General features: G+C 46.1%; 1 protein-coding gene across 13 annotated transcripts in view; it reads right to left on the bottom strand.

The window, feature by feature from the left end:
• DCX (doublecortin) overlaps window positions 1-26,951 on the bottom strand; it is a 119,719-nt gene that overhangs the window by 72,128 nt on the left and 20,640 nt on the right. For 7 of the 13 annotated variants that reach the window (XR_014697665.1, XM_084535095.1, XM_084535096.1 and 4 more), the window contains exons 1-3: window positions 21,707-21,836; window positions 11,294-11,500; window positions 9,359-9,749 (exon numbers count right to left, since the gene is read on the bottom strand). Coding sequence is in view for 12 of the 13 variants with exons in the window: in XM_084535095.1 (XP_084391221.1) it covers window positions 9,359-9,722 (364 nt within the window). In the remaining variant the exon portion in view is untranslated. Of the gene's footprint in view, window positions 1-9,358; window positions 9,750-11,293; window positions 11,501-16,185; window positions 16,302-21,706; window positions 21,837-22,497; window positions 22,783-22,813; window positions 22,864-26,951 lie in introns of those variants that run through there. The other 6 variants (XM_084535086.1, XM_084535091.1, XM_084535092.1 and 3 more) reach the window with 6 other exon arrangements.

Here is a 26,951-nt window from a genome sequence, read left to right as displayed (position 1 = left end):
GGGAATGTAGCTGTCTAGTCTGAAATGACTCAGGCTGCTGAGCATTTGAGAATGCACTAAAAAAAAATAAAAAAATAAAAACAGCAGTCATTGCTAGAGGAAGAAGCTTTTGTCCTTTGTCTCACCATTAGATAAAATTTTAATAGGAACTGAAGGCATAACATGGGTACCTGTAGGGTCTTAGGGAGTTTCTTTTGGTGCTTTATTGGATTGATCTTACAGAATGAAGTTCTTTAAACAATGTGATAGCTTTTAAATCAAAATATAGATTTAACTATTTTGAATAAGAAAAAAATCCTTCTTCAAATGCAGACTAGCTGCATTTCCTTATCGGTTACCTACTGCAAACTCTGTGGCCTGAATAACTTTGAAAAGTCTGCCCAGCACCTGAACCTTGCCTTCTACCAGGGGATCTTATAGGACAGGATCTGATGTCTAATCAGCTGGGGTATAAATATGGATTTCCAAAGAGCCCACCAATTTCCATGAAGAAGTTATGGTCCAGGCATGTAACGCATACCTGGTACACAGTGTTCATGTAGTTATTCTCCAGCTGACTAAATCGCATTTTTGATGGACATACTCCTATGATCCGTTCAAAGACTACTTGGGAAGACAACTAACAGATATAATGCCATAGAAGCCTTTTAATAGGCTTAAAACAAAGGGATACATAGTACTTATGTCCTTCCTACTGCGCTGTTTGATGTCACTAGCAGCCATGGAAACAATGCAGAATGGTTGTTAGTTTTTTTTAAATTTGTTTGTTTGTTTGTTTTTCCCTGATTTCGTATCCTGTTTGCCAGAAAGTGGTGAGTGGTGAGTGATTAAACCACCACCAGCAGCCGTGTAGTGACAGAGATCATCTATCACCAAGAAGGAGGTATTGTTTTCCCTTTTGAAGGAAGAACAGAAATACAGAATGCAGAAAGCTGCCAGGCTTCACGTTGAACACTACTAGTTGGGCATTTTTTCAACTCGTGTACCCCACACTAACATAACCCTATCAGGAGGTTCTGGTGGCCTGACCAAAGAATACCAATCTATATTTGGGGCATGCATGCTGTCAGAAAAAAAAAACTCAGACTATGAGGTTCCCATAGCTGAAGCTCCTTAGTGTCTCACATTGCTCAAATTGGATGCAATAGAAGCACAGATACCCCAAAGTGTTCCATACACTGTAAGGAATTCCCACTGGAAATAGATTGTTTTTCAAAAGCACTCAATTCGATGAATCTTTCTCATTAATAAGTGATAAGCTGTGGTTTATCTACCTGCTTCAGCCAAGCGACATCTGGTGTGGAGGGTGCCTGTGCTTCTCTCAAGTTTCATAACCAAGCATGAAGCACAGCAGAGTTTGGGATGGTCAAATTGGGGAATTAACTCCAAGAACCTGAGCCTCCCTGCGCCAATAACTCCCAGGCAGAGGCACTTTTGGAAGCACGCTCCATGGAACAGTAACATGATGCTCTGAGAAAAGGGATTCCTGTGTTTAAATGCAATACTAGGAATAAGTGACTTGAGTACTACTCTTACCTCTGCCCTAGGCCTCCCTGTGGAAGCTCCTGACCTGTGCCTCTGCTTCCCTACCTGAAAAGTAGAAGTAGCAATACCTGCTGCTGAAGGGCTGCCAGGCTTGACTACAAGCTGTTTACATAATACTTTGGGATGCAACAACGAAAAATGTATGTATTTGTGCTGTGTCCTATCAAACCATGAGGTCTTACAGTATATTTTCTATTAATAAAGTTCCATATTTTATATTAAGCAAAAGAGATTATTGGTCTGTTTAGTAGAGCTAGCTGTCCAGTGTATTTAGAACAGCATACGCTGAAGGCAGTAATGGCATAAGGCAATACTCCTCTGCTAGGCTTTGTTTCCACAAATGCAGTATTAGGTCACTGTATACACACTTCGAGATTACATCACAGTCACAAGTGGAAAATCTAATCAGCTTTTTCACTTTGTTTCATGTAACCAACCCCTAGTGGATATTTTACTGAATTCTAAAACTGGCCCAAAATTTGCTTGGAGTGACATGGCTCTGCCCTTCAGCATAGCAGCTCTTCTCAGCATCATTTCCAGTTAGAGCAGGATAGCTCCAGGGAAGAGGCATTTCCTTCTTCCCCTGACCTACAGATGTAACCTGAAGTGTTAATTTCATTTAAAGATAACAATTTATGTCTTTCCAAATCCAGTTTATGGCTCTCAAATAATAACCACATAACTGAAGTTCCTCAGTAAGACGTATCTCTTTTACCAATTGCCAGCCTGGAACATTTGCTATTTTACTTCCTACAGCTGAGCTTCACACAAATTTTACCAGAAGGTAGTAGCAGGACCAAGAAAAATGGTCTGAAGTCACAAGAACTTTCCAGCTTTGAACACGTGTTGTGCCCAGAGGATCTCTAAGGAGAGACATCTCATGGAGGATATTTCGATCAGAGAGGAGCATTTTCTTTGCTACATCCATCTGTACTAAGTCTATGGTGAGAACTGAAGGTGTACAGCTCCATCAGAAATGTACCTGATCAGCACAGCATGGCTGTAGAAGTGCACAGCATAACAAAGGAAGGGGAAGAAGCAGATATGAGATCCACACAAGAGCAAAAGAAACAGCTCCAAGAAGTACATTGCTTGCCAGCCCTGAATATAAAAATCTGTGCACAAATATTTTCAGGAGCACGTCGTTAGACAGCAAGCAGCTGTGTGCACGTGCAGAAGCACAGCCAGAAGCCCTGAGGAGGTATGATGAACGGCCATGTCACTGCTTCCAACAGAGCCCTGAGCAGCAGCCCCAAAGAGAGCCTTGCATGAGAGCTAGAAGGCTTCGGTAAAAGCTAGGAGCATCCCTGACAACACCCAAACTGCTGCTGAATACTGCACTGCAGGCGTGACACCAGTGGTGAGAAGGACAGCAGCTTTCTCGTGCAGTGCTGGGTCAGTGCAAGATGCCCTTTCTGCATCGCGAAGCCAAAGCCCTGCAGGACGACGTGCACTTGGCATCACGGCAGCGTGCTCCGGAGGTGTCACTGTTTGTGTCGTGCCACCAAAGCAGCCAAGGCATTTATTTGTGCCTTCTGTCCTGCCCTAAGCAATAGAGGGACTGCAAGCGGAGCTTTGCCCTTAGGTCATCAGCGCATTTGCCATTTGAAGCCATGGCTCGTATCACACAACTGTTCTGGCTCCAAGTGCGTTACCCGGTACTGTGCTGCCAATTTGATAGAAGCACAAGGCGATTATTCAGCTCCTACAGAAGGGATGATCTCAGCAAAGATAAGGTTTGCCTTAGAGAAGGTTTCTTAGCGAGACTCTAAGCTCAAGATGAGTGCTAAGCCTTCAACCCTCTTACAGCAGCTCTTTTTGACAATACTAAATACGACAGGCTGCGCTTTCAAAAAAGTTATCCTCTCTCAGCATGCACCAGCAAGTTTTGCATGCACCAGCAAGTTTTCAAGTGTAGTGAACTACGTGCAGTACTGGAGAAAAAATGGAAAAGCTGGACTGAGGCCATTTTGAAAGTGTAACTGCTAACAGGTATTCCAAAAACTGTCTCTGTGGGCTGCAGTCAATTATTCTGGTCGTTAGCTCGACTGTCTCAAAGTTGAGGCTTTGCTACTGTGCCCAGCTTTCGTGTTTTGTGGGATTTACCATTACTCCAGTAGGAATTTAATGGACTGCATGCCTTGCAGAGTTCACTATATATTGTGTTAAAGCAGGCCTTTAAAATCAAATGCATGAACTTCTTGCTACTTTATGCATTACAAATGATCTTCCTCTGCTTCAAGACCTTCTCCACCATAGCAAAATGAACCGTGGAAGAGCTTCCTTCCCCCCTGGCTGTTCCCATGAGAGAAGCTCCTCTTGTTCTCTTGAAAAAAATAAAAATAAAGAAATGTGTGATTACCAAATTGCCGTCACAGCCATGTGATGCCCATAAAGAATTTGTCGTGCCAGATTACCTGCAGGGACCATACCAGTTCTGGCGTGGTGGCCAGGATGAGCAAGGAAATAGGGAAATAGAACCACAAGAAGGTGTTTTGTTTTATGGGATGTAATTAGCCAAGCTCTTAGGAAAACAGCCATAGAAAACAATCCCACAAGTTACCAAGGCTTCAATATTGGATTACATGAGCTTCAGCTTTCCACGCAAACTGCAGCACACACACATTGGGTGGGGACTTCATCATGCTTCCTACAAACCCCGCACTCCCAGCGCACAGCAGGCACTGTACAGCTCCAGGGTGGAGCCTCTCCTGTGATTACTTTAAACACTCCTGGAGAAGATTTTGGAAAAGACTCCCCAGGGCACGACAGGATACAAAAGCTTGGAAACACTTCCTGGAATATCTCACACAACCCAAGAACGTTTGCAATTAAACCCTACTGAGCAAAACAAAAAATCCATTCAGCTTTTTGTAACGTTTAAACTGAGGCAAAAACTCATTTCAGACTAGAGCAGCCCAGCACAGGACAAGGGCATGAATCCACTCTGTGGGCACTCCAACCACAACGTAAGGGGGGCTCTGCCCTGCCTAATGGCCTGGGCACACCAGGAGCTCAGACGGGAAAATCTCTACAGCTTCAACTGCTTGTTGTCTCTCAAGTATTAATTTTCATCTACAGTCTGCATTTTTGCCTTTACTCACCATGCCTACATGATATTTGGATTCAGTAAATGCGTACTTCACACTTATTTCTGACCCTGCTCACATGCAGCAAAGGACCTTTTCTTCACATGAAATCACCCTCTGGAAATAGGTCCAAAGTCCACTTTTAATAGAATATCTGAACCATGCAAGTACCTCCAGACCTCTCACCAGACCCTGAAAGACTCAGGAAACAAATGAAAGCACTTGAACAAGAAAGCTCAGAGCTCTGACTTCCATCTTACAGAACTGGGACAAACAAGTCAGGCTGCCCTTCTGCATCTCAGTTCCTCAGCAGTGACAACAACTTCTTCCACCTTGACATGTTCAGACTGTAACTTCCCTGGGCTGGAAGCTCTCTTCATACACATTTGTATGGTGCCTTGCACAGTAGGCTGCCCGGTTTGGTCAGTGCCTCTAAGCAGTGACAAAGATCTAACCTGGGCAAGGTGGGGAATCCAGCTTCTGGGGGAAGCATCAGTTCCCTGCTTCACTGACGTATCACGGCCTCCACCAGGGGTGAAGTTAACTCAGGGCTGTGCTGCCTTCAACAGCAAAGTGTCTGCCCTGGGCTTGGGCTTTGTCTCGAGTCACAGCTCACTGTCCTTTGCGTTATGTCAAGAAAAAGCTAGTGGGGCCACATGAGAAAGCAGCAGAATTATGGAGTGGGCTAAAAATAATCTTTCATCCCACAGAGAGCTCATCTGTGGGACAACAGAGACAAAAAGTTGCAACCCGAGTTCGGAACACATGGCCAAGCATGGAGTTTCTGAAGATATCTTGCTGCTGAAGTCAGTGTGTAGCATCTGCTTCCACCTTTACCCAGCCCTCCTTTCAAAGAAAAAGAGCAGCTGGAGCTGAGGCAGGGAGGATTTGCCATCTCATTGCAATGGGTCTATAAGCACGTGGGTGCTCAAAATGAACCAAGGAACAAGTCACCCTGTCGAAGGCACGAGGATTTTCGTAGAAACTTGAGTGACAATGTAAGCTGCCCTAATATCAATGTGAACAAGGCTGGAAAAGGTGGCTGCTTTCCTTTTTAGCATCTTTTCTATTCAAGTTCTCACAGCGCCAGGTGCAGAATTAACTGTTACAATGGTGGCTCAGCAGTAATCTATAAAGGCAACTTCATGTTTTTCCTAAAGTCTCAGTCACTAGAACCCCTTATAATATGAAGTTCACCTGGTGCTCTTTTCCAAGATTCACTCATTGACCAGAACGACCATGCTAGACAGCAGCACTTGGGCCCAGCACTCACTCCTGACTTAGCAAAGAGAGCATGCAAGGAGAGGGTGCTGTCAGCAACTGACTGACAAGTCAGGATCAGCTGTAAGAGGGAAGTAAGAGGATGCTGTATTGCATTAAAGCAACATGTAGATTAAGGAGGAATGCAGTCCTGGAAAATGGCAGCACGTACTTGGGCACTATTTACAGATACGTTAAAACCGATGATGAAAACTGGGGGGTCAAGATTAAGGTAATGACTGCAGTGATGGGAGGCTGCCATTATAAGTGAAAGGGAGAGAAAAAACAATGGTGGATTTTGAGAGAAGGTCACTGGGAGACATGGACATAGACAACTCTGGCACAGGAGGCAGCATGGAACAAGCAGCAGTGACAGGTGAGAGCTCAGCAGGCAGCAGAAAGCACTCCGTAGTTGGCAGAGTCCTGGTGGGCCTCCAAAATGAGAAAGGCTTTAGGGGTCAGTACTGGAAAGGAGCAGGAGGCACATCCCAACTGATGGGCAGGAGAGATGTGATCAGAAGAACAGAAGAGACTTCACTCGTTCTATTTTGGACGGATTAGGAAGCAAAACATTTATCCAGAACTTCAGGAGAAAGGCACCTAAGGCCAGGTGAGGAAAGCCTACAAAGTCTGGCTCTGGAGACCAGAAGGGTTACTTCCAAGGGCCATTTTATTAGCAGCACACCGAGTGTTTTCACTCACCTGAAATACATGCTGCCTCAAGGTTACTGACACTATGCAACATCACCCCTCTGCCTTACAGAAAGAAGTGCACTCAGGCTACACCAAACAAACATTTTTAATCATGCTGAAGTAATAAGTACGAAGTGTGATGTGAAAGAATATCAGTCATTTACCAGCAATTGAAGATCAAATGGAGATTAACCCCTCTTTCATGACTTTTTTCCTAGGTTCTACTTGTTCATAGGAAATTACAAGAGTAGTCACATTACAACAACTTAAACTGCTTTAGACGCTCTCAGTCCCCAACCAGAAAGCTAATTTATATGGGAAACGTACTGTTAGTACCCACCCTGTGCTTGCAGTGTAAATGCTCTGAAGTTCTGTTCCCATGTGCACCTAGCACGCTGTTATGCGAACACCCAAGCTAACAGCATAGCTCACCACAAGGCTGGCTGCAACCACAGTATTAATAACCAAAAGCAACGTCTCTTCAAGATTGCTTTTCTACAATAGACGCGTGGGGCATTCCAGCAGGACGGGAATGTTATCATTAAACAGTCAGTAACAGCATACAGGTCTGCCGTTGCATTTTGAGACACTGGATCCTTTTGTTTTCATGCTGTTCATTGTATTTTCCTTGCTGATGCTCTGCTGGGGATACCGCAACACAATCCCATCCTGGTTGCAGTGACACGTCTTCAGTGCTGCTTCCAGCTACTGTTTTGGCAGAACAAAGCCAGAACCCAGATGTCAGCACATCCTGCCTGTACCCCAACCAGGAAATTTATTTATTTATTTATTTATTTATTTATTTATTTATTTATTTATTTATTTCAGGAATTAAGTACTTATCTGCAGAAAGAAAAAAAGTGAAAACCAGGCATAATAATGAAAGGCCCGTTAACTTCTGACAAAAAGCAGGAAGAGTGTAAGAGAACTGCATTTTCCCCTATAGAGTTACTCCTGAAGACATACACAAAAGCTAGGACAAGCAGGACTGAGAGCTGTCGTTAGAGAAAGGCTGTAGCCATATTACAGAGAGCACAGAAACAAAGAGCAGAATCTCTAGAATTAAGGGAGGCCACTCCTCCGTTTGACAGCTGTATGGTAACTCAGCTGAGAATAACTCCACTAGGACTGCGTCATCTCTCTGAAAGGCACCAACTTGTTCCCAGTAAAAATCTTCTATGCAGACCAGTATCACTCCATGGTGTGCTTTTCCCCACAAAGTATCTTGGGGAAACGAGTATCCCACTTGCAGATAGAGACTGCTAGGGAAAGAGGCTCAACTCAAGGTCGCACAATGACTTGCTGTGAGGCTGCCCCTGCAGCTCGGTGGCTCACACAGGCTCACAGCCATTGTCTTACTGACAGCAAAAGCCCTGTGCTTTTTCTGAGGTAGCCGAATCAGCCGGTGATCTGCTTGGGAGGAAACAGAACAGGGAAAAGCACCTCTTGTCTTGCAACAGGGTACATCCAGACAAAGGATGGAGTATTTGAACCGTTCCAGGCAGAGAAAAGCAGTCGCTGTGGGTGTCCTCCATGCACCCTGCTCAGGCTGTGCTGCCGGCAGGGCACGGCCACGCAGCAATTTCATCCTGGGCATCCTCCTGGCAGCACCCACCCGCTGCAGAGGGAGCTCCCCACACACGGGCACAGCTGGCACTGAGCAAACCCATCCCAGACAGGACGGATTTTTGGCTCATCCTTCATCCCACAGCCTAAGCGATGCCCAGAGGAACAGGCCCTGCCAGCCCCTCTAGAAGCAGGGAACGCGCAAACCTGCCCCGAGCATCCCCCGCACGCTCACACCTTCCACCATTAGATGCCTTTCCACACTTCCCCACAAACCTACCACAGCAGCCCACCCCACAGCAGCCCCTGCAGGAGCACTCCCCAGATCCCCCCGCCTACACCCCCCACCCAACCTCCCCCCGTGCACAGCCCCACGCAGGAGCCCCCGGCTCTCTCCCCTTCACACACCGCCACTGCGGCGCACCCGGAGCATGACCCCCCCCAAGGAATCCCAGCGCCTCCTCTGCAGTTAACCATCCTTGCACATTCTTCCACACAAATCTATAAATCCCCAAATTTTGCCGAGTGCCACCCCCTAAAATCCCCTCTCCGTGCGCGCGCTTTGTTCATTAACCCCAACGCACTGCGCGAGCGCCCGACACACCCCTCCACGCTCCCAAATGCGGCGTGAACCGCTCGCACACCCCTTCCACGCCCCCACCACGGGCACCCTGCAGGAACCCCACCACCCGACTCCACTCCCAACACCCCTGCACAGCCCAGCCCACGTCCGTCCCCCCCCACCTTGTGCACAAACCACCCGCTGCACCCCTCGACTGCATAAATCCCTGCCACCCCCATCACACACACGGCAGGAGCCCACCCAGCGTTACACACACGCTGCGTGACACCCCCAGCACCTCCCCTTTCTCCATTCACACCTACCCACCCCAGTGGGACCCCCCCCCGGCAGCCTGGACAGACACAGGGACACCCTCAGACAGCCCGCTGAGCACTGGATACCGCCACGTCTCGCCAAGAGGCAGACACACCCCTCCAGCTCCACATCTGCACCAGAGCCAGCGTGCCGGGTGCTCCCCGGGGGCTGCCACCTCTCCAGGGGTAAAAGGAGCTTGGGCAGGTCCAGCCCAGAGGGGCAGAAGCATCCCCGAGCCCCTGGGAAACGTGACCTTCACAGCAGACCGAGTGGTGCAGCCCCCTCCTCACCCCGCCTCCTCACTGCACCAGGCGGCGATGCTAATTACCTTCCTCCAGCTCATCCATGCTCCCGATCTTCCGCGCCCCGTCGATGGTGTAAATGTAGCGGACTCCCTGGGGCAGGTTGATGTTGTCGGACAGGGAGCGGGTCAGGTCAGCCAGGAGAGCATCAAAACTTCGGAAGCGGTCGGAGGACACGGCGTATACAATCCCCTTGAAGTAGCGGTCCCCGTTGCGATAGAAACGCACCTTCTTGGCTTTCTTCTCGTTGCTCAGCGCCTGTAAGGTCCTGGTTCTGTAGAAGCTACAGTGAGCGCTGTGAGTGGGGCTGGGCAACCCGTTCATCCGTGAGCCTCGCATGTTTCTGGACGCCTTGTCTCTTTCGTCAAAGTGTCCAAAATCAAGTTCCATAGTTTGGTGAACCCTAAAGATCTGAGGCTGAGCGGGAAGATGGGGAGAGAAGGAGTGTGAAGGGGACAGGTTAGAGCCAAGCAGAGCCACGAGCCAGAGAAAAACGACACTAATGCAAGCGCTGTGCCTGGAGCAGGACAGATGTATTTGGGAAGCGTCCCCTCCCCTGACCCAGATTTGTATCGATTCTGGGGGCTGAGGGTAGGAGTGGTCCTCGCCTTTTGAAAGGGATCCAACTACTGGGGGCAGGGAACACATTTCCAGAGAGCAGTCTGCTCCTGCACCTGGGAGTTTTCAAAGTGCAGTAAAAGGGGACTCGGGGCCAAAAGGGACACATGACAGTTGCAGCTTGGCCCCAAAAAACTCATCCAAACACCAGTTGGCAATGAATTAAACCTCTGAGCCCTGTGAGGTTTCCTTTGGCAACAGAAAACAAGGAGATCCCAGTGAGTCAGCCCTTCAATCTGTCGAATCACGGAAGGAACCAGAGCATCTGAATATTTAACATTAGAATAAACTGGCATTTATGAAAGAATGGTCACAGGGGAATAAGCAGTTTCTTTGTGACAGCCTGTTCAATAAGGGTTAGCAATGAGATCCAGCCCACCCTTCCCCCTATCCGCAGCCCCCTCCTAGCCCATCAATCAATTCCCAGGACCAGCCTACATCTCTAAGAAGAAATGACTGGAAAGAAAAAAATCTGTCATTGAAACGAGGCTTCTATGAGCCCTTTTCAGCAGCCTGAGCCGCTTCTGAATTGCATTTCTGCTCCCGTTTAATGAGGAGGAGAAAATAAAGGGGCTATTTCCAACCCCCTTCCAGCCGTAAGTGATTTAATTGCTGGAAGTGCCCCTGCCCAAGGGACACGCCGCCCCTGCCAGCTCACCTTTCATTGTTCTGAGCGCAGGGGGCTCCTAGCGCAGGGGAAGAGCAGAGAAAAGCGGGGACTTGAGCTGACAGCCACTAATCAGGAATTTCCGCATAGCCCTTAGTTTATGCCCAAGAACAACCTTCCTCCCGCACCAAACCCCAGCACAAAAGGAGGAGGAATCCCCCAGCCCTGCAACAGAAAGATTTCCACTCCCTCGGCACAGCCAGGAACATGCAACTCATGTATGTCGCTTGCATGTTAACACGGGGCAGAAATTGCATTCACAGCCCGCACTCGGCAGCCAGGTATAAATGTAGGAAAAGCTGTTGCTATCTCTTCCCCGCCCCTCACATTTGCCAGAACTGAGCTGCTTGCCTGCATTTTACAATGTCACCGTGACCTGTACGTAAAAAATCATTGTCCCCAGCCCGCGGTAAAGCAGATGACAATGCAGGCAATCCATGCAAAAACCCCAAATTCGGAACGTTTTCCCCACGATGCTAGCTGGGGGAGATTCAGGCTTGTGTCATGTGCTGAACAATGAAACATCCAAGCAACTTTGGGAATGAATCAGAGGATGCAGGGGTTTTGTTTTAAAAATGCTCTGCAGATGCTGCAAGATACTAAGAGAAAGATTCCTCCTTCCATCTGACATCTGTTACTTTTCGGCATGCAAGTCACTCGAAAGAGCTCTACTCACCGGTTTTCAGCGCACAGGGTGGAGATGCTGAGAGAAAGAAAACCAGGCTCACTCTGCCTTTGTTGTCTGAGCTCCAAGCAAGAAATTCCTGCCAGGGTGGATGAGACGCCTCCTAGGTCCTAGTGCCTTGTTCGATCCCTTCATGCTAACTTTGCCTCGGTGGGTTTTACTCTCTCATCATTCAGCTGCTTGTGGTCTTCTCTGTATCTGAGGGGGAAAAAAAAAAACGGGTGTGTTCTTTCCAGCTCTGGATATGTTAATAGCCAGGTAAACAAAGAGTTTAAGGGGGCAAATTTGGAGCTTGCGTTTTGAAGGGAAATAAATTCTTAGCTCCAGCTTCACCAAGAAAGCATCTGGCCCCACTGAAAAAAGAGCTTAATTAGACTGATGCACCAATTTTATAGGATTACCAGTACAGGGAGGTCATGGCTACAAGCCTACGATGCGTTACGATGCTGGCACAGGACTCCAGTGTGTTAGGAAAGCAACTAAGAAAACAGTTGACCAGTGGCACTGGGCCCAGTCTTGCTGCTGTATGGGTTTTACACAGCTTTCATGGTTTACACTGGCAAGGAGGAAGGGACAATTCACTTGGTGGTTCTGCATGCAGTGGCCCTGAATAATTTTTCTCCGTTAACATTGGACATAAGCCAAAGCCAGAGCTCTGAATTCATTCAAGTACCCAAGGGGTTGGGGATGGAGTCAATCACCACAAGCTTAACCCAACGGATTCAACCTGGCTCAAATCCCAAGCGAAGAGAAGTTTGGATTCCACTGCAGAAGGATTCAGCTGTCGCAAAATCGCAAGAGGCTCCTTCCCTGAGACAGCAAAATCTTTCACCTGCTTTCTGGACAAAGATTTCCATTCTGCCAGGGGAAGAGCAACACTGCGAGCCCCACTCCTGACCCTGTTGGTGCCGGTCCCCTCTTTATGTTAGAAAAGAATAAGCCTTGGAAATGGGAGGGTCTACCCATCTGTAGAAGGAAATCTTTCCTAACAATGCTGTGTCTGTTTTGAGTGAAAACATCAGATTTTGTCATTCTGGCGCATTACTCATTTATACAGAAAAATTTAGTATTTATTCCAGCTTTGTCTGCCCTGTATATGACAGTCCAGGAATGCTGACAAATCCACTAAAAGCTCCTCTTTGTTTCCCCAGCAACTTTCACACATGACATTTGTAAAGTTTCCTTACTCCCTGAAACCATCCCTTTATTCATATAAGGTTCCCTGCACCCTCTGCAAAAGCTGTCAGCTGCTGCCCTTTGTGCTTGGTGGGATCACTAATGAGGAAGCCACAGATCTGCTCTCCTTCCTCAGCAATTCACACTTCAGGGGACCACAGGAGAGAGCAGGACCTGTGCTTCCCAGGGCACGTCAGTAGGTCTCTACATGCAGATGCAAGAGTTCAAGGATTCTCCTTCCCATTCCCAAATTAGAAAATATCTGGACATGCATCACCATGTGCTTAATCTGTCCAGGATTATCAATTCTTCCCTATAGTACTGTTGTAACCATACATGTATTCATATTTTTTAAATGCAAAGGTACAAATTATTATGCATGTGCTGAGTGCAGTAAGAGCAAGAACGGAGAAAAACAAACTTAGTCTTCAGTGGTGCACATAACTTTGACACAGAAGAGGCAAACTTTGGGATCAGGATGAGGCATCTGGATACTAGTCAGAGGCAACGTGGCAGGATGACAAAAATTCATGAAGTCAGTGGAATTGTACAACTTTTCTCCCAAGTTTGACTTGTTTGGGGCATGCCGAGGACAGCACGTGGTCTCAAACAGCACTAACAGGTGGCTTTTGACTTCTTTCCACATCTGAGCCCATGCCCACTGGTAAGAAGATGAAGTGTGTGTATATGGACATGCTTGCTTAGGACACTGCCAGAAGCTTTGTGGAGCATGGGTACTTGTTTTTAAAAGCATTCAGATTTAAGCAGAACTACTCTGGCAAGAAACCTGGCATTTGCTCCTGGGCTACACAACATGGTGTAGAAATAACCCTTTCTTGGTGAGTATAAGGGCCTACTCTGACTGGTTTTATTGGTCAGGCAGATGAGATTCTTCAGAGACCCCCAAGGAGTTAATGCTGGTCAAAACTTACTTCAGAAAAGAGTATCCTCTGAGACACTAATCTGAACCATATTAGGCAGCATGAGATACTGAGAATTGGAAAGTATCTTCCCATCAATAACTTCATCTAGATAAAAGGAAAAGATAAATTTAGCTTTTCAGATTAAAATATCTGCTTTAAATCAGGTGAATCATCTTTCCTCCAGGAAGCTAACATTTAAACTTCTGCCTGTGTAACTAAATCTGGAAGAAGACATGTTTGTTGACATTGCCGGGCAACTGCGGTACTTTGGAGAGGAGCAGACTGCAGGTAAAAGGGATTTTGTGACTATTTCTCTGCTAACTTCTCTACATATAAGCAGAAAATCCAGTTTCTATCATCACAAGTCAGTCTTAAGTGCTTTCTATGTCAACACCACCCCCCGTTGCACAGCACGTTTCACCCATCAGGATGTAAGTTTGGGTGATAAGCAGCTGAAGTCTGGCTGCACCACAGATGAGAATTCTGGAAAAAATTAAATCAAACAATCATTGCTTTTGAAGGAAGTCTTGGATCATCGTACTCCAGTCAGTCTATTTAGATGCACATGTTTAATTACTTTTCTTATTTTAACCTCTGTGTCTTTGGACTGCTTTCAAAATGTCATCCTTGATCACTCCTTTCAAAGCCTTGTTTGATGAGATCTTATATGCCAGAGCCCCCTGAAATCACACGTGACCATTTCAGGGCTCTGCTAAATGTCTCAGAGCAGTCAAAGACTAAGGCCTGTAAGGTCAGTGGCTCACTCTCGACCCTATAGAGCAACAGGCTTTAAGCCTGAATTTTCAGAGGAGCTGACAGTTCGTTGAGGAGCTATCCTGTACTAACCTATAGAGTTAAGTCCCTCCTACATGATACTGTGAGCTAACAAGCAAGGGGGACTTGGCAGACTTTCACCACATAACATTTGTTTCCTTTGGAGATTTATTTTTACAGGGACCACACACATCTGAAAGTCTTTTAAATACCAATGCTAGTGAGCCAAAGTCAGCTTGCTGCTGGGGAGAGAAGGGTGGAGGAATACCTCCGCAGCATGGCTTCACCACTCCGAGCCTTGTAACCTCTGCAGAGACGGTTCAGACTCAAGTCACAGATGGCCTGAACCTTTAAAAATCCCAGCGAGCAGCAGGGACAAAGCTTTCTGCCTGGGGAAGGAGGCGAGGGTGCGAGCTGAAGCTTCCAACTGTTTGGCTGAGCTCTCCGGCCACCTCCAGCAGCCTGACCGTGTGGGGCTCCTCACCTGCACCTCCCAGCACCAGCGCCCCTCGGATGGGACTTGTCACTGCTCCGGAGCCAGCCTCCAGATCCCACCAGCTGTGCTGAGTTTCCATGCTGCAGCCCTGTACCCTTGGCAAACCCCCCTCAACTTCAGCAGATTACTTTGGCTTCAGATAAAGTTCTGCTGAAATTTGGGAGAAACGGGCCATGCATACGCTGTGGGATCAACAGGAAGCATGCTGCAAGTGAAAAGGCCATTCCCTGGGCTAATAAACCCTTTGCAAGGATCTGGAAACAATGCAGCTCATAATGAGTAATTCAATGACTCACTGAAGACATTCCCTGCACATCCAGATATGAAAAAGCACTAAAACACACGACCGTCATCCAAAGAAAACCTTTTGTACTGGGTCTCATCTGGCTCATCCCCTCCCTATTACAAGCAAACCACCCAAATCAATGTTTTTTTCTGCAGCAGAAAACAAATTTCCTGATAGCAGAAAATGCAACACATTACACACAACACCCCGTGTTATCCCACACAAATCTTGCCACATCCAGGGGGTTCCACAAGCCGAGTGTCAGTGGCAATGCAGTGGCACTGGTTTTCCTTAACAGCAATTTGCAAAGCTTGCAGAAAGCCATGGAAATATCTGCCACGTGCATGGCCTCTACCCTGGGGGACATGCAGAGCCTCCCAGAGGTTGACAGTACGTTTTTGCTGACCAAGCTAAGTATGATATATGGCTTGCAAGTTCTAGCTAAGGTCAAGACAAATGGAACCACAAGAAATCCAGATGTCTCCTTTCACAGAGGTTGTCCACGGGCTGCATCATAACAGGAGACTCATGACCAAGACTAGAAGTTTCTTGATAATTGACCTACAAGACTAAAATTTTAAACAGATGAAAAATGCCTTCTGTGGCCTCAGTAGACATGAGGAACTTTTGAACTCCTGGATAATATGAGAGGATTTTCAGCACAGCACAGGACAGAGCCTATAAGTAATAAGAGGGCAAATTACACCAACCTGGAGTTCTCAGCCTCTGAGGCTCATTTTGAACTTTGGAGTTGCAAGAAAATCGTGATCATCCTGTATGATTGGCAGACTTTACAAAGTTTACAAGAGGAGTAGGAAGGCAAGCTCAATGCTCTTGGTTTTGAATCGCAACTCATCCCAGTGTGTGAAGAAGTCCCCATCCTATACAGATCCTCCTTTTCCATAGTCCTAAGCATTTCTCACGTCTGTGTACCCCAACACATCGCCCGTAAGTACTCTCAGTTGATGCCCACACTGTCTTCGGAGCACACAGCCCTTCCTAGCAGAGGGCTCACCTTCAGCCCATGTTTGTGCCAACACACCTGACCTCCAGCAGCAGCACATGGGAGACAAACTCCCAGGGAAGGTAAAAGGCTCTGAGGAAACCTGTCTGCTGGCAGATGAGCAATCAGTATTTAGAGTGCGGATTCTGGCTGAGCTCAGCTGCTGTGCAGAGGTGCTGAGCTGTCAGCTACATAGTAGAAATAATTGTCATTCAGCTTGCTCACCTCCACCAGTGTAACAGCTGAGATAGAGGCAGCTCAAAGGTTTTTACACTCTCCAAGAATGAAGAGAGCAGAGTGGGAAAGTGCTTTTGTGCTGGTGTCTTATTGCTTCCAGGGGATGGTTCCAACCTGTTTTATCCTAAAAAAAAATCACAGAGAACAGTAGCAAATGATATTTTTATGGCTGCATATACAGCTTAGCTATTTTGCTATTGTTCTTCAGGCACACATTTATCTAAGAAACTGATAATCATTACTTTGATTCTACACTGAAATTTAAAGACAGATACAGAAATGAACAAATTTATTTTAATCTGAGATGTTATCTGCTCAAAACCCCATACAAATTAGAATACACAAGCACAAAAAGATTGTTGCTAAAATACCAATGAGCACATTCTTGTTTGCATAGATGTAGTCCCTCACTCTAGGAGGACACAGACTCATTACAGTCAGCCAGAATGAAAAAAATACACTATAGTTGAAAAAATACACTGTAGCTGACATCTTCAGTCACCTTTCTCCAACAACCAGATCCAACTCTGCAGACACCATGCTAAACTGAACCAGATCTCCTAAATTACTACAAGGCTTTGGAAAGCTGGGCATTGCATGCAGGAGCCAGCAGCTCCCTGTCTGTTTGTGGTACAAGGCATCCTTGAGTACTCTAAGCACATGAAGGAAGCAGGTTTCAGAAAAATGTGATAGGCAAAGTCCTGCCTCTAGCAGCTATCCAGTGATTTTAGATACCTCCTGAGAACCGACTAAGAGCTACACGTAGGTTTTATCTCTGAAACAAAGGTTAAGGTACAGAAACACTTTAAGACACCGCCTTCCAAATAGCTGCACTTAAAAGCATTGAAACTCTGATCTGAACTTCAGCAGCTCATCTGCTCCCTGCATGCATGCCTGAGTTGTGCTGACAAGTGAGAGATGGCGTCAGGCAGAAGTTCTCCTGAAGCTGACACCAGAAACTCCACTGTTGATTCTGCTGGCATTTCATCTTCAGATTATGCATGTTCTGTTCATTATGAACTCCCCCCCCCCCAATTTAAGATAAAGTTATTACATGCCACTGGCCCAAATCTCTAGGTTGTGGGCCACTTCTTGCAGACATAACCCTGACAGCCGGTCATTGAAGTAGGGCTTGCCTTACTTTTAAGCCTATACAAACCCACTCACCTCTGGGCTGGTCACGCTAGAGAAAATTTCTTATTCTCTACTTTACGTACTTCCCACATTCCACTTTGGGATAGCCATTTTAGGCCTCCTTCCTTGCTTCTTCCATACAGGTGTGAAAGAGGAACCTTGCGAGAGGTCTGCTTTTACCATGGGCAGTGCTAATCACAACAGAGTGGATTACCCACATCACACACACATCACTCTCACAGTGCCAGTAGCACCAGTGCACTTTGGCTCCCAGGGAGGTTGGCAGATGTGGCAGGAAATATTTGTGCGCCACAGATGAGAGTGACCGCAGAAGTTCAGTGCACAAAAGGTGCCTCCACTGTGCCCTGCAAAGCAGCAGAGACCTGCGGAGACCCATGAGAGCTCATCTGCTGGCAGCAGTCATCATCAGGACCTCACTGCAAACCGTTCTTGCTTTGGGCCACTTCTTTAGGCCATAGGTGTCTGTAAGACAACAATGATGCCACCCTGTGGCAATACTGAGCATCAGGAGTGAAAAAAAGTGATCCCTGCTCAAGCCTTAATCGGTTAGGAGTGACTGCTGCTCCCAAACGTGCTGTTTGGTCCCCAGAACGGAAGGGAAGGACATGGGTGCTGATAAGCAGGCACCATGCTCCAGCAGCAGTGCAGTAGCTGTGGGCCATGAAATGCCGGGAGGGACTTGCAGGCATAGCGGCTGGTCTGGCTGTTTAGATGAATTGCTGTGGCCAAAAAGAAATGAATGACCTCTCCTTACACACTTTGCATTTCACACCCTCCTACCCGCTTTGCAGAGAAGCAAGATGCTAGAACAGGAAAGATCTTGGCTCTCTGCCTTGGAATTATGCAAGGACACTGCAAGCTCTACAATACGGTCACTTCCCCTCAACTCAGTGAGCGGTAGCACCCACAGAGGGCTGTTCCTTACCCAGATACAGAACTGATGGCCATATGATGAGCATTCATCATCATAACATGCAGTGTCTGTACAGCACCACGTTACTTCCTGCTAGAAGTGATCACCTGTGACCAGAAATTCAGGAAAACCTGAACAACACTCTTAGTACTTAACTACAATGATTTAATTCAGGGAACTAATCTGATAGACTTGTTTTGACTTCCTCCCAGCGATCCAATTCCTATAGGCTGGCTATTCTTCGTCTAAGTTTCAGCACAGACTATACATTTGCAAGAACCTGACAACATCAACAGCAAACTCAGCCTCAGGAAGCCCACCTGGGCCTGGGAGTTTGAGTTCTCAAATCATCCTCAGTGCTTAGTCAGGCCCAGGCCGCTGCTTCTTGGCAGTGGTACAGCCAGATTTACACACACCTTTTCCAGTTTGCACAGCAGGATTAAGTGATTTATGCCTAAACTGGAAAAGGAACTTTTTTTTTTCCCCATTATAGGATCTTCAAAATCAGAATGCCCCTTGCTCAAACTGTACCAGTTTATGCTTTGAGCTATTCTGTGAGGAAACAAGCTCCAGGGGCAGGGTTCTAGCTTAGTATTACATTAAAACATTAATTGTGACGGGACTTATTTGATCCATGTCAGACAAAATGAAGGCTTTGCAGAAGCTAAATTATTGTTCTGTTTCACGTGGCCTGTTGGGTGGTGATGGTAAGAAATCATTTCAAATCGGAACAGATCCTAGGAACAGGCTCCCAACAGGCCAACAAAGCTTTCTTCTCCTTAGTGCAAGGCCTGCGAAACCAGCAGGCAATTGGTTGAGGGGCTCACACTTGGAGAAAATAAGTTCTCAGGCAGTTCCAGTTCAGGCTTGCTTGCCCCACACCCCCTTTGCAGATGCCCTTCTCTTTGCTCCCCCCGGTAGGGAGCAGTGAGAGGCAGAGCCAGCAGATGGCAACCCACTCAGAGCTTTGCCGTGCCTGCTGGAGCCCTGCTGGCCAGCAGCGAGGGCAGCCCAGGGCAGCTGCCTCCCTGCCTTGGCAAGGCAGAGAGAGGACCTGAGCAGTTTTGTCACTGCAATTGAATCGTGGGAGGAGATCAGAGGCTCTGGAGGATATCCAGCTGGTTTGGACTCTACTTCAGCCACTCTGCAGTATTACTGACAACCCACTCTGATAGTCTAATTCCTTCCCTCACCCTGAGGTGGCTGCTGCTTGGCGTGGCTCAGTGTCAGTCTCCCTTTTTACTCCCCAAACCCTTGCAGAAGAGCAGTTTCCTCTGAGCAGCACCTTCTGAAGTGCACGTTTATATTGACACCCACTGGCATTTCAGGCAGATTATACAGCCACACACAGACCATTTTCTACATATCCCCATGCCCGAGGTTTCCTTTTATCCAGCTCTAGGAGAACCTCTACTTTACGCTGTAAATTATTGTTCAGACATTTCCTTACCTCCAGCAATTCATGACATGAGGTGTTTTAGGGTTTATGTGCAGAAAACATTTTGAATAGTGCTTTAAGTGTTCACATTCTTCCTAGACATTTAAAGGCTAGGGGTCAATGGGTCTGATGGTCCTTGCAAAGCTAAAATGAAAGCTTCTTTAGTAGGAGCAATGCTTTATTCCAGCCCATAGACACAGGACCAGGGTGTCCAGGTGTACATCAGAACCTCCAGGACCAGAGCCAGCACACGAATTCAGACAAGCCACAACCCGCTCTGCATCCATGTAGCTGGCAGCAGCTGAGCTGTATGCTGAGAGCCAGGAGAAAGATGCTGCCTGCCGGCTACGCCTTGCCAGCCTGGCCCCCACAAACAGAGCACATGCAGAATGTTTCTCCCCTCATACGGGAGCCCAGCCTTTTGTAGAGCCTGTGCTTCTGCATTGACAAAGGGAGAGTTTAGATCTGCAACTGCAAAAACTGATCAGTCTTCCCAGCAATTAAACCCTGACAGTGCTTCAGGAACTTGAGGTTTTTATTTTGGTTTGGAGAAGGTTTGAAGAACTGAAAAACATGATTTTTTCCCATATAGAATGGTAACTCCCAAGCAGAACTCAGCAGGGAAGTACTACTGAAAAAGCAACCATTTTGGAGTCATTAAAGGGGAGATGAGTAAACTGTCTAGCAAGGGAGGAGATTACAGCAACATCCTGCTAATTAGTAGGGGAGGAGACAGGAGGTCCCATTCATTGAACTACTGCTTTTAATTAGGATCTGGAGTCACTGTGTTGGAGGGCTGCTTTCCACCCCCTCATCCAGGGGAGATGTTAGCAGTGGTTTTATGTTAATTGATGTTGGCCAAAAACCTAGCAATTTTAGGAGACACAATTAGATTTCAGAGGACAGCTTGTTAATATTCATTTTGGCTTCTATAAATACATTCCTAATCCACCGCAGGATTTAGTGGGCTGTGGATGTGTCATTGTGCACATTCGATTTGTTACAGAGCAGGGGGTTGTGTTGGGTCATGTGGGTCTCTAAGAGAGGAGCGAGCCCACGCTGTGACAGGGATGGATGATAACTCACTAGCTGTGCTGTGGAAGGCGGTATATTTGTGTTTGTGCTAGAGTGATAAGTTACTTGGCAGGCCCCAGGACAAGCACACATGACGTCTCAAGCAGCTGCTGCAAGTACAGTCTTCATCTCCTGGGCTTTCCATACCAACTTCAAGTTACTGTTACTAGCAGAGCAGGCAGCTCCCAGCTTTTTCCTTATGTTTCTTCATGGCCTCTCTCATCCCTCACAGAGAAACTGTTTCAGAGCCTCTCCTTTGCTTCTCACACTCATGTTTAGTAACTACATTTGTACACCTTTGCCCCAAAAGGAGGTAGATAGCTCTAAACCAGACTGCATTTGTTAGAAAGCAATTGACCATCAGTTTAAGCTTTGCTGCTCCCCACCAAAACCCTCCTCTCCAGTTCATCTAGAGCCCATCAGAGTACAGACACCCAAGAAGAGGCACGATGTTATAGACACGCCTTTTCCCCACCATACACAGCCCCATCACCATGCGCTGCCCATTCCACATGCTGCCACTCGCTTTCCCAGGGATCAGAACTGGTTTCAAGGTAAAATTTTACCCTGTGCGTGCCCAACCCGGTTTCAGCCAGAATATTGATTGGTTTGGCTCAACTACTGCAAAGTCTCTGCTGTTTGCAAAATGTTCAGAAGCTACAGAATGGGATCCGCGAGGAGAGTCAGTCATATACGAGACCTAATGCCCGGGTTCTAAGAACATAAAAGATCTCTAGAGCACTGAAACCTAGCATACTGCACGAATTCACAAGTCGGAATAGGCTGCATCACGGCACAGGCTGGCAAAAGAGCTTTTGATTCCTTTCTGTTCTACATGCCAGCTGGAAAAAAAAAAAAAAAAAACAGCCATGGGGTGGTATGATGCTAAGGGCGAGCAGTCCCAGAGTGGAGGAGAGGTGCTACTATACCTTCATGAGAAACTGAGCTGCTCCACACCTCAGCCAGGGAGTTCTGGAGTAGATTCAGAGGAACCTTAATGAAAGAGGTCTTTGCTAGCAGAAAACACATCCTTCAGAAATGAAGCAGGCAATAACTCATTCTGGTATAGCTATTCCCTGAAGCAAATCGCATTGGATTTGTTACTGAAATAGCTAGCTCGTTACCCCAGCCTGTGGCAGAAGCAGCAAGTGCCAGCCATCTGGAGTGCTAGCTGGCCCACTGCCAGCAGAGCTGTGATGCTTTGGAAGAGGTGGAGAGCAGGGGTGAGTTAGAGCAATGAGCACAAGCACAGGAGAGACTGAAGGGAGAGCAAGGGAAAGGACATATAAGAAAAAATAAGGAAGAGAGAAGTACTCTTAAAGAAGCTGTAAGTGATGCCTAAGAGGAGCAGATGTTGGAAACAAGCTGATTACCAGTCTGGTTGCTAGCATAAGATAAATAAAGAGGTGACCTTACCAGAGAGGAGGATTGGGAAAAAAAAAAAAAAAAAAAAGTATAGAAGCTAAAGAACCATTCAGGAAAATATTCACACCACACCCCCCCATACTGAGTTGGGAAACTCCAGAACACTGTAAATGCCCTGACCCAAGCACCAGAAGCACAGCAGGGCCATCACAGCATGATTTTCTGCCATATTCGCATGCAGACTTTGTTTCTCCGACTGATGGAGCCCAGAGTCTAATATTTGGTGTACAGCCCTCCTGAACACTGCGTGTTGTCTTTAGCCCAAGTGGCTCATGCCATCAGAGATTTTCCTTACTTGATATTCTGATGCTGCAGTATGAAAAGCACACAGGTGAAGCTACGTCTTTTTCACAGCCCAAAATTTGTTTTCAGATTAAAACTCCGTATTGTGACTAACTAGCTCACCAGCACAAGAACAGCCACTGTCTGACAATCTGACAACACGCAAGCTTTTTCCAGCAACATAAGCTAAAACAATGCTATTTATTTTATACAGAAACATGCTCTAAAGTCCTAATTTTTAGTGACTCCCAATTTTTGGTGACTCTAACAGAGGAAAAAGTCACCTACAGAACACACCAAATAACAGCCCCTGGTAAAGGTTTACATACCTTCTAAACAGAGGCTTGCTGGCAAGGATTGGTTCAGAGCAGAGGCCAGGTGGAGCTGCTCAGAGTACTGAAAGGAAATTGGGCGGGCTGATTTCCCTGCTGTTTACTGCTATCAGGCTATAGTGGATAAATTGCAATACTTGAATATTGTTTAAATTTTACAACAGCTTGCTACACAAGAATGCTGGTTTACTTTCCTGCTATTATGGACTCTTAAAATCTGAGTTCTTTGTGCTGCAAGGAATGGCAGTTCAAGTCTAATAAATATAGAAGTCAAGACAACCACGTTTGTGTTCCCTTGGCAAAAGGATATAAATCAGCCTATGGCTCTATCTTCCTGAAAAGTCAAGTTGTCTAGTGAGTGTCTTCCCACTATTCTTCCCCTATTTTTCCCTCCTCCTTCCCTCAGGCTCCCTAAAGAAAATTACTGTTTATGAAACTGCATGTGAGAGTCATGCCTGCAGAACGCTAATGCAATATTGCTGTGCTGCAGGGCTGGGATGCTTTCTCTGGAAGCAGATGAGAACAAAGCTTTCTCTGTAAGGAAGAGGCAAGCTGTCTTTTAGATGAAACATGACAAAAACTTTTGCCTTTTTCCCCAAAATGAAAATGTGCTAGCTTGGGCTGATTCTAGGGAGGAAAAGTTATATCACCAGACAATCAGGAGGCCAGCAGATAAAACTGATTTGGTTGGCCACAAACTAGAAAGCTAGGTCAGGTCAGGGTTCATCCAGTTCTGTGTCCCTCAGACACTGCAAGACAGATGCTTTCTGAAGCTGCTGTAAAACCTCAGCAGTAACACTTGGGCACTAACCTACCCCTGGGATGTTTGCCAGCTCCAGATGGTTAGTGGTTGCTCCATGCTGTAAAGGTTTGGGGGTCCTTCTACTCAATTATAAATCTATAAATACTTCTTTTGTAGTATTTATTGTCTAAACAACCTCCAAAATGTTTCGGAGCCCTGGGATACTTGACAGGATCCAGAAACAATGAATCCGAGATGTTATTTCAAAACTTCCAGCTAGCATCTACTATACAAAGTGGTTGTCACTGGATATTCCAGTTTATTACTGCCTATTGATGCTTACTGCTGTTTGCAAATGAGTATTGACACCAAATAAAAGAATGTGATGGGATATGCAGTGAAGATGTGGGTGATATTTTTGGCTTCTAGCATGTCAATCCATTCTTTTTCAGTGACAGAAATCTCAAAGGTAATGAAATTGTTATTGCTGTGAGTTTAAACATCAGCCAGATCCTGTACTTGGTGAGAGCTGAACCAACCTTTTATCGCTGCAGGGATTTCACACATAAATGGAAATGGAATGTGGTTCTACCCTCTGTACCTCAACAACTGTCCTGAGCAAGAGATGGGTAGCAAGGAAAAAAGAGCCCTGGCATTCAAACAGCTTGCTAAGGAATCCCCATCATGTCGTCTAAGAAATGGGAAACCTTCTGGATACAGCAAAGGGAAATTTCCAGTGAAAACTCACAGCTGTTTCTATTAGGAATCCAAATGTGCTTTGAGTTCAGAGGCAATGGGTGACTCAGAACAAGCTGGTTTGCAGGGAGTGTTAACTAAATGCAGAAGTTTGATCTCTAGCCCTTACAGATGCAGAAGTGAAATCTTCAGAAAGTTGTTATAGTCCATTTTACATGCCACAGGGGCAATTCAGCAGAAATTTTTCTAGTTGTCCCCATGGCATGAGGGCTGGTAAAGAAACGTCTGTTGCAGTAAACAAAGGGTATGGCAGCTTTTCTCTTCTTCTTTCTTTTCTTCTTCTGCTCCTGCTTTCAGCTCTCCAACTGGCACAACTTCCATGGCATGACTGAGCACCAGGCGCTGCTGCAGTGCTTGAGGGTGGTTTGGAGCTACACTGCTTCCCCACCAGGCAATTCAAAGCCTGCCTCAGTCCAGGTACAGTCCTTTGGTATCACAGACCTGATACCCTGGTTATGTGGAATTTATCTTCAAATAGACTGGTAGTTTATGAAAGCCAAAAAGAATGGTTAGATCCTCAAGTCCTGAGCTGGATCCTTAGTGTAACATTTCAATACAGATGTGGAGCTAACAGCTAGTGCACCACTATGATTTCTAATGGAAAAATATCCAAGCTTAATCTGAAGACATCAACAACAGAAATCATCATGGTCATGGTTCTTTTTTCAAGTGGCAACTTGCCTGCAGGTGCTGCATCACATTGGAGTAGTTGGACTGTGCAGTGCAAAAAGTGTCTGCTGGCACTTACAGAGCAGCTCTTTCAGCTACAGGGGAAAAAGGTTGTGCTTTCCAGACCAAGTCTTGCTGTTCTTCATGTCCAAGACAAAACTTATTAAAACTTTATCCAGTTCTTTCAAGCAAAACCTACTAAAGTAAAGAGAAACATAGCTGAGTAATGGGAAAAAAATAAAATAAAATGTAAGAAGCCAGAATAAGGGGTCCCCAGTGTAACTGCTGAACCCGTCATCTCTCTCTGCTGCCTGAGAACAGGCGATGCTGCCTACAGTAAGTGACCAAACAGCAATTGTATCTTTGTATATTCTTCCAGAAATGAATATATCTCTCTTCTTTATGGCAGAGTCTCCAGGACCTCTTTAATGAAAAGCCTTTTTGTTTCCCTAAGGTCATCTATGCTGGGAAGAAGGCCATGCTTTGCTAGTTTCAGCCATCTAATTAAGAAAGGGGTTGTGTGAGTAAGCAGGTAGCTTGGGAGTCAATCTTTTGTGAACAGAGCAAATTTCATTTGTGCAAAGAGAAACCTGGGGCTTAGGCTGAATTATCGAATGAATTATAACAACAGATCACTTGCCTTTGCAGTGATTTAATTATCAAAGATTTTCCAAATGAAGGGGAGGGGGGAACCAGAGGAGGGACAGAGCATTTCCTGAGGGAAATGTCAGTTTGGCAGTTACACCCCTTACCTGTGGATGTCTGGCCAAGGTCATTAAGGGGAGGTGATGTGTTGCCATCATTTGTGTTGCCAAGCGCCAGCTTCTGCTTAATGTGACATATCTATAGCCACGTAGAAATCAATGTGTAAATCAAAGTATTCAAGAGACAACAGAGCACGGAAGGCCATTTTTGTCACCGGAAGAAAGACAGTCAGCCACCATCATGTGTTTTAAAAGCACATCAGACAGAAAGATGGGAGAGCACAGAATTAAGCCAGTTTAACTGGTGAACTGAGGCACCGAGAGAAATCTAGGACAAAGCTCAGAGCTGTAACCAAAACCAGGCCTGATCTTCAACATACCACCCAGTAGGAATCATTTCTAGGAAGAAGTGTTATCTTATTAGTGGACATTTGTAGGATTACCTAGAAGGTGTCCAAACATCCAGTTTAAAGCATCATGAGAAGATGGAGAGCACAGAAGACTACTGTAGACAAGCTGGTTGCACCAGCCTAGTAGCAGTACAGAATCCAAAAACAGTGGGATCAAAAAAATACATTCAAAACTTTTAAGCATAGCTGCATGAAAATTGGCAGTATGGCATGGATTTCTGGAAAAAGAAGAAAAAAAAATAGAAAAAGAGAAAAAAAGCAATGCTTAGTAGAAAAGAGATGGAAATAATGAGCAACCCAACATTATCTATTCTCTTAGGATATTACATCCACATCCCAGCCTCCTTCCTGACATTGAAGGGAAATGGATCATGAATTATCAGTCAGCCCTTTGGTATGCACTGACCACATCTACAGTGTTTTTGGGGACAGTCACATTATCTCACCCATAACCAGAGGTTTTCAGCGTTGTATTTGATATGCTGCATAGAAACCTAGTAAGACATGGTTACAGTTCCCAGGCACCTTCAGTGCTTACTGTCTGAGCTCGTTACCATTGCTCTTACTTGCTCATGGCACTAGCTCCAGGCCTGGTATCCAAATCCTAACCAGGAACCCAGCTCAGTTCAGATTCACGTACCTTTCAAACAAGGCAAACCACCTCGCCCATCATTAGCTTTAAGTTAGCAATAATTGACATACCACTTAAATATAACCCCAGTTTATCCCCATTTTACCCCAGTGAGTTGAAGATTGCAGCAGGGGGCAAAGAAGCTTCAACATGAGAAACTAAAAATGGTGCTCAAGTCATTAGGAATGTTGGGAGGTATTTCAGTGCATGGAAACCTGAGAAA

This window comes from Aythya ferina, assembly GCF_964211825.1.
Source record: "Aythya ferina genome assembly, chromosome: 13".
In the NCBI taxonomy this organism is placed as follows: Eukaryota; Metazoa; Chordata; class Aves; order Anseriformes; family Anatidae; genus Aythya; species Aythya ferina.
This window is presented reverse-complemented; position numbering and strand designations above follow the sequence as displayed.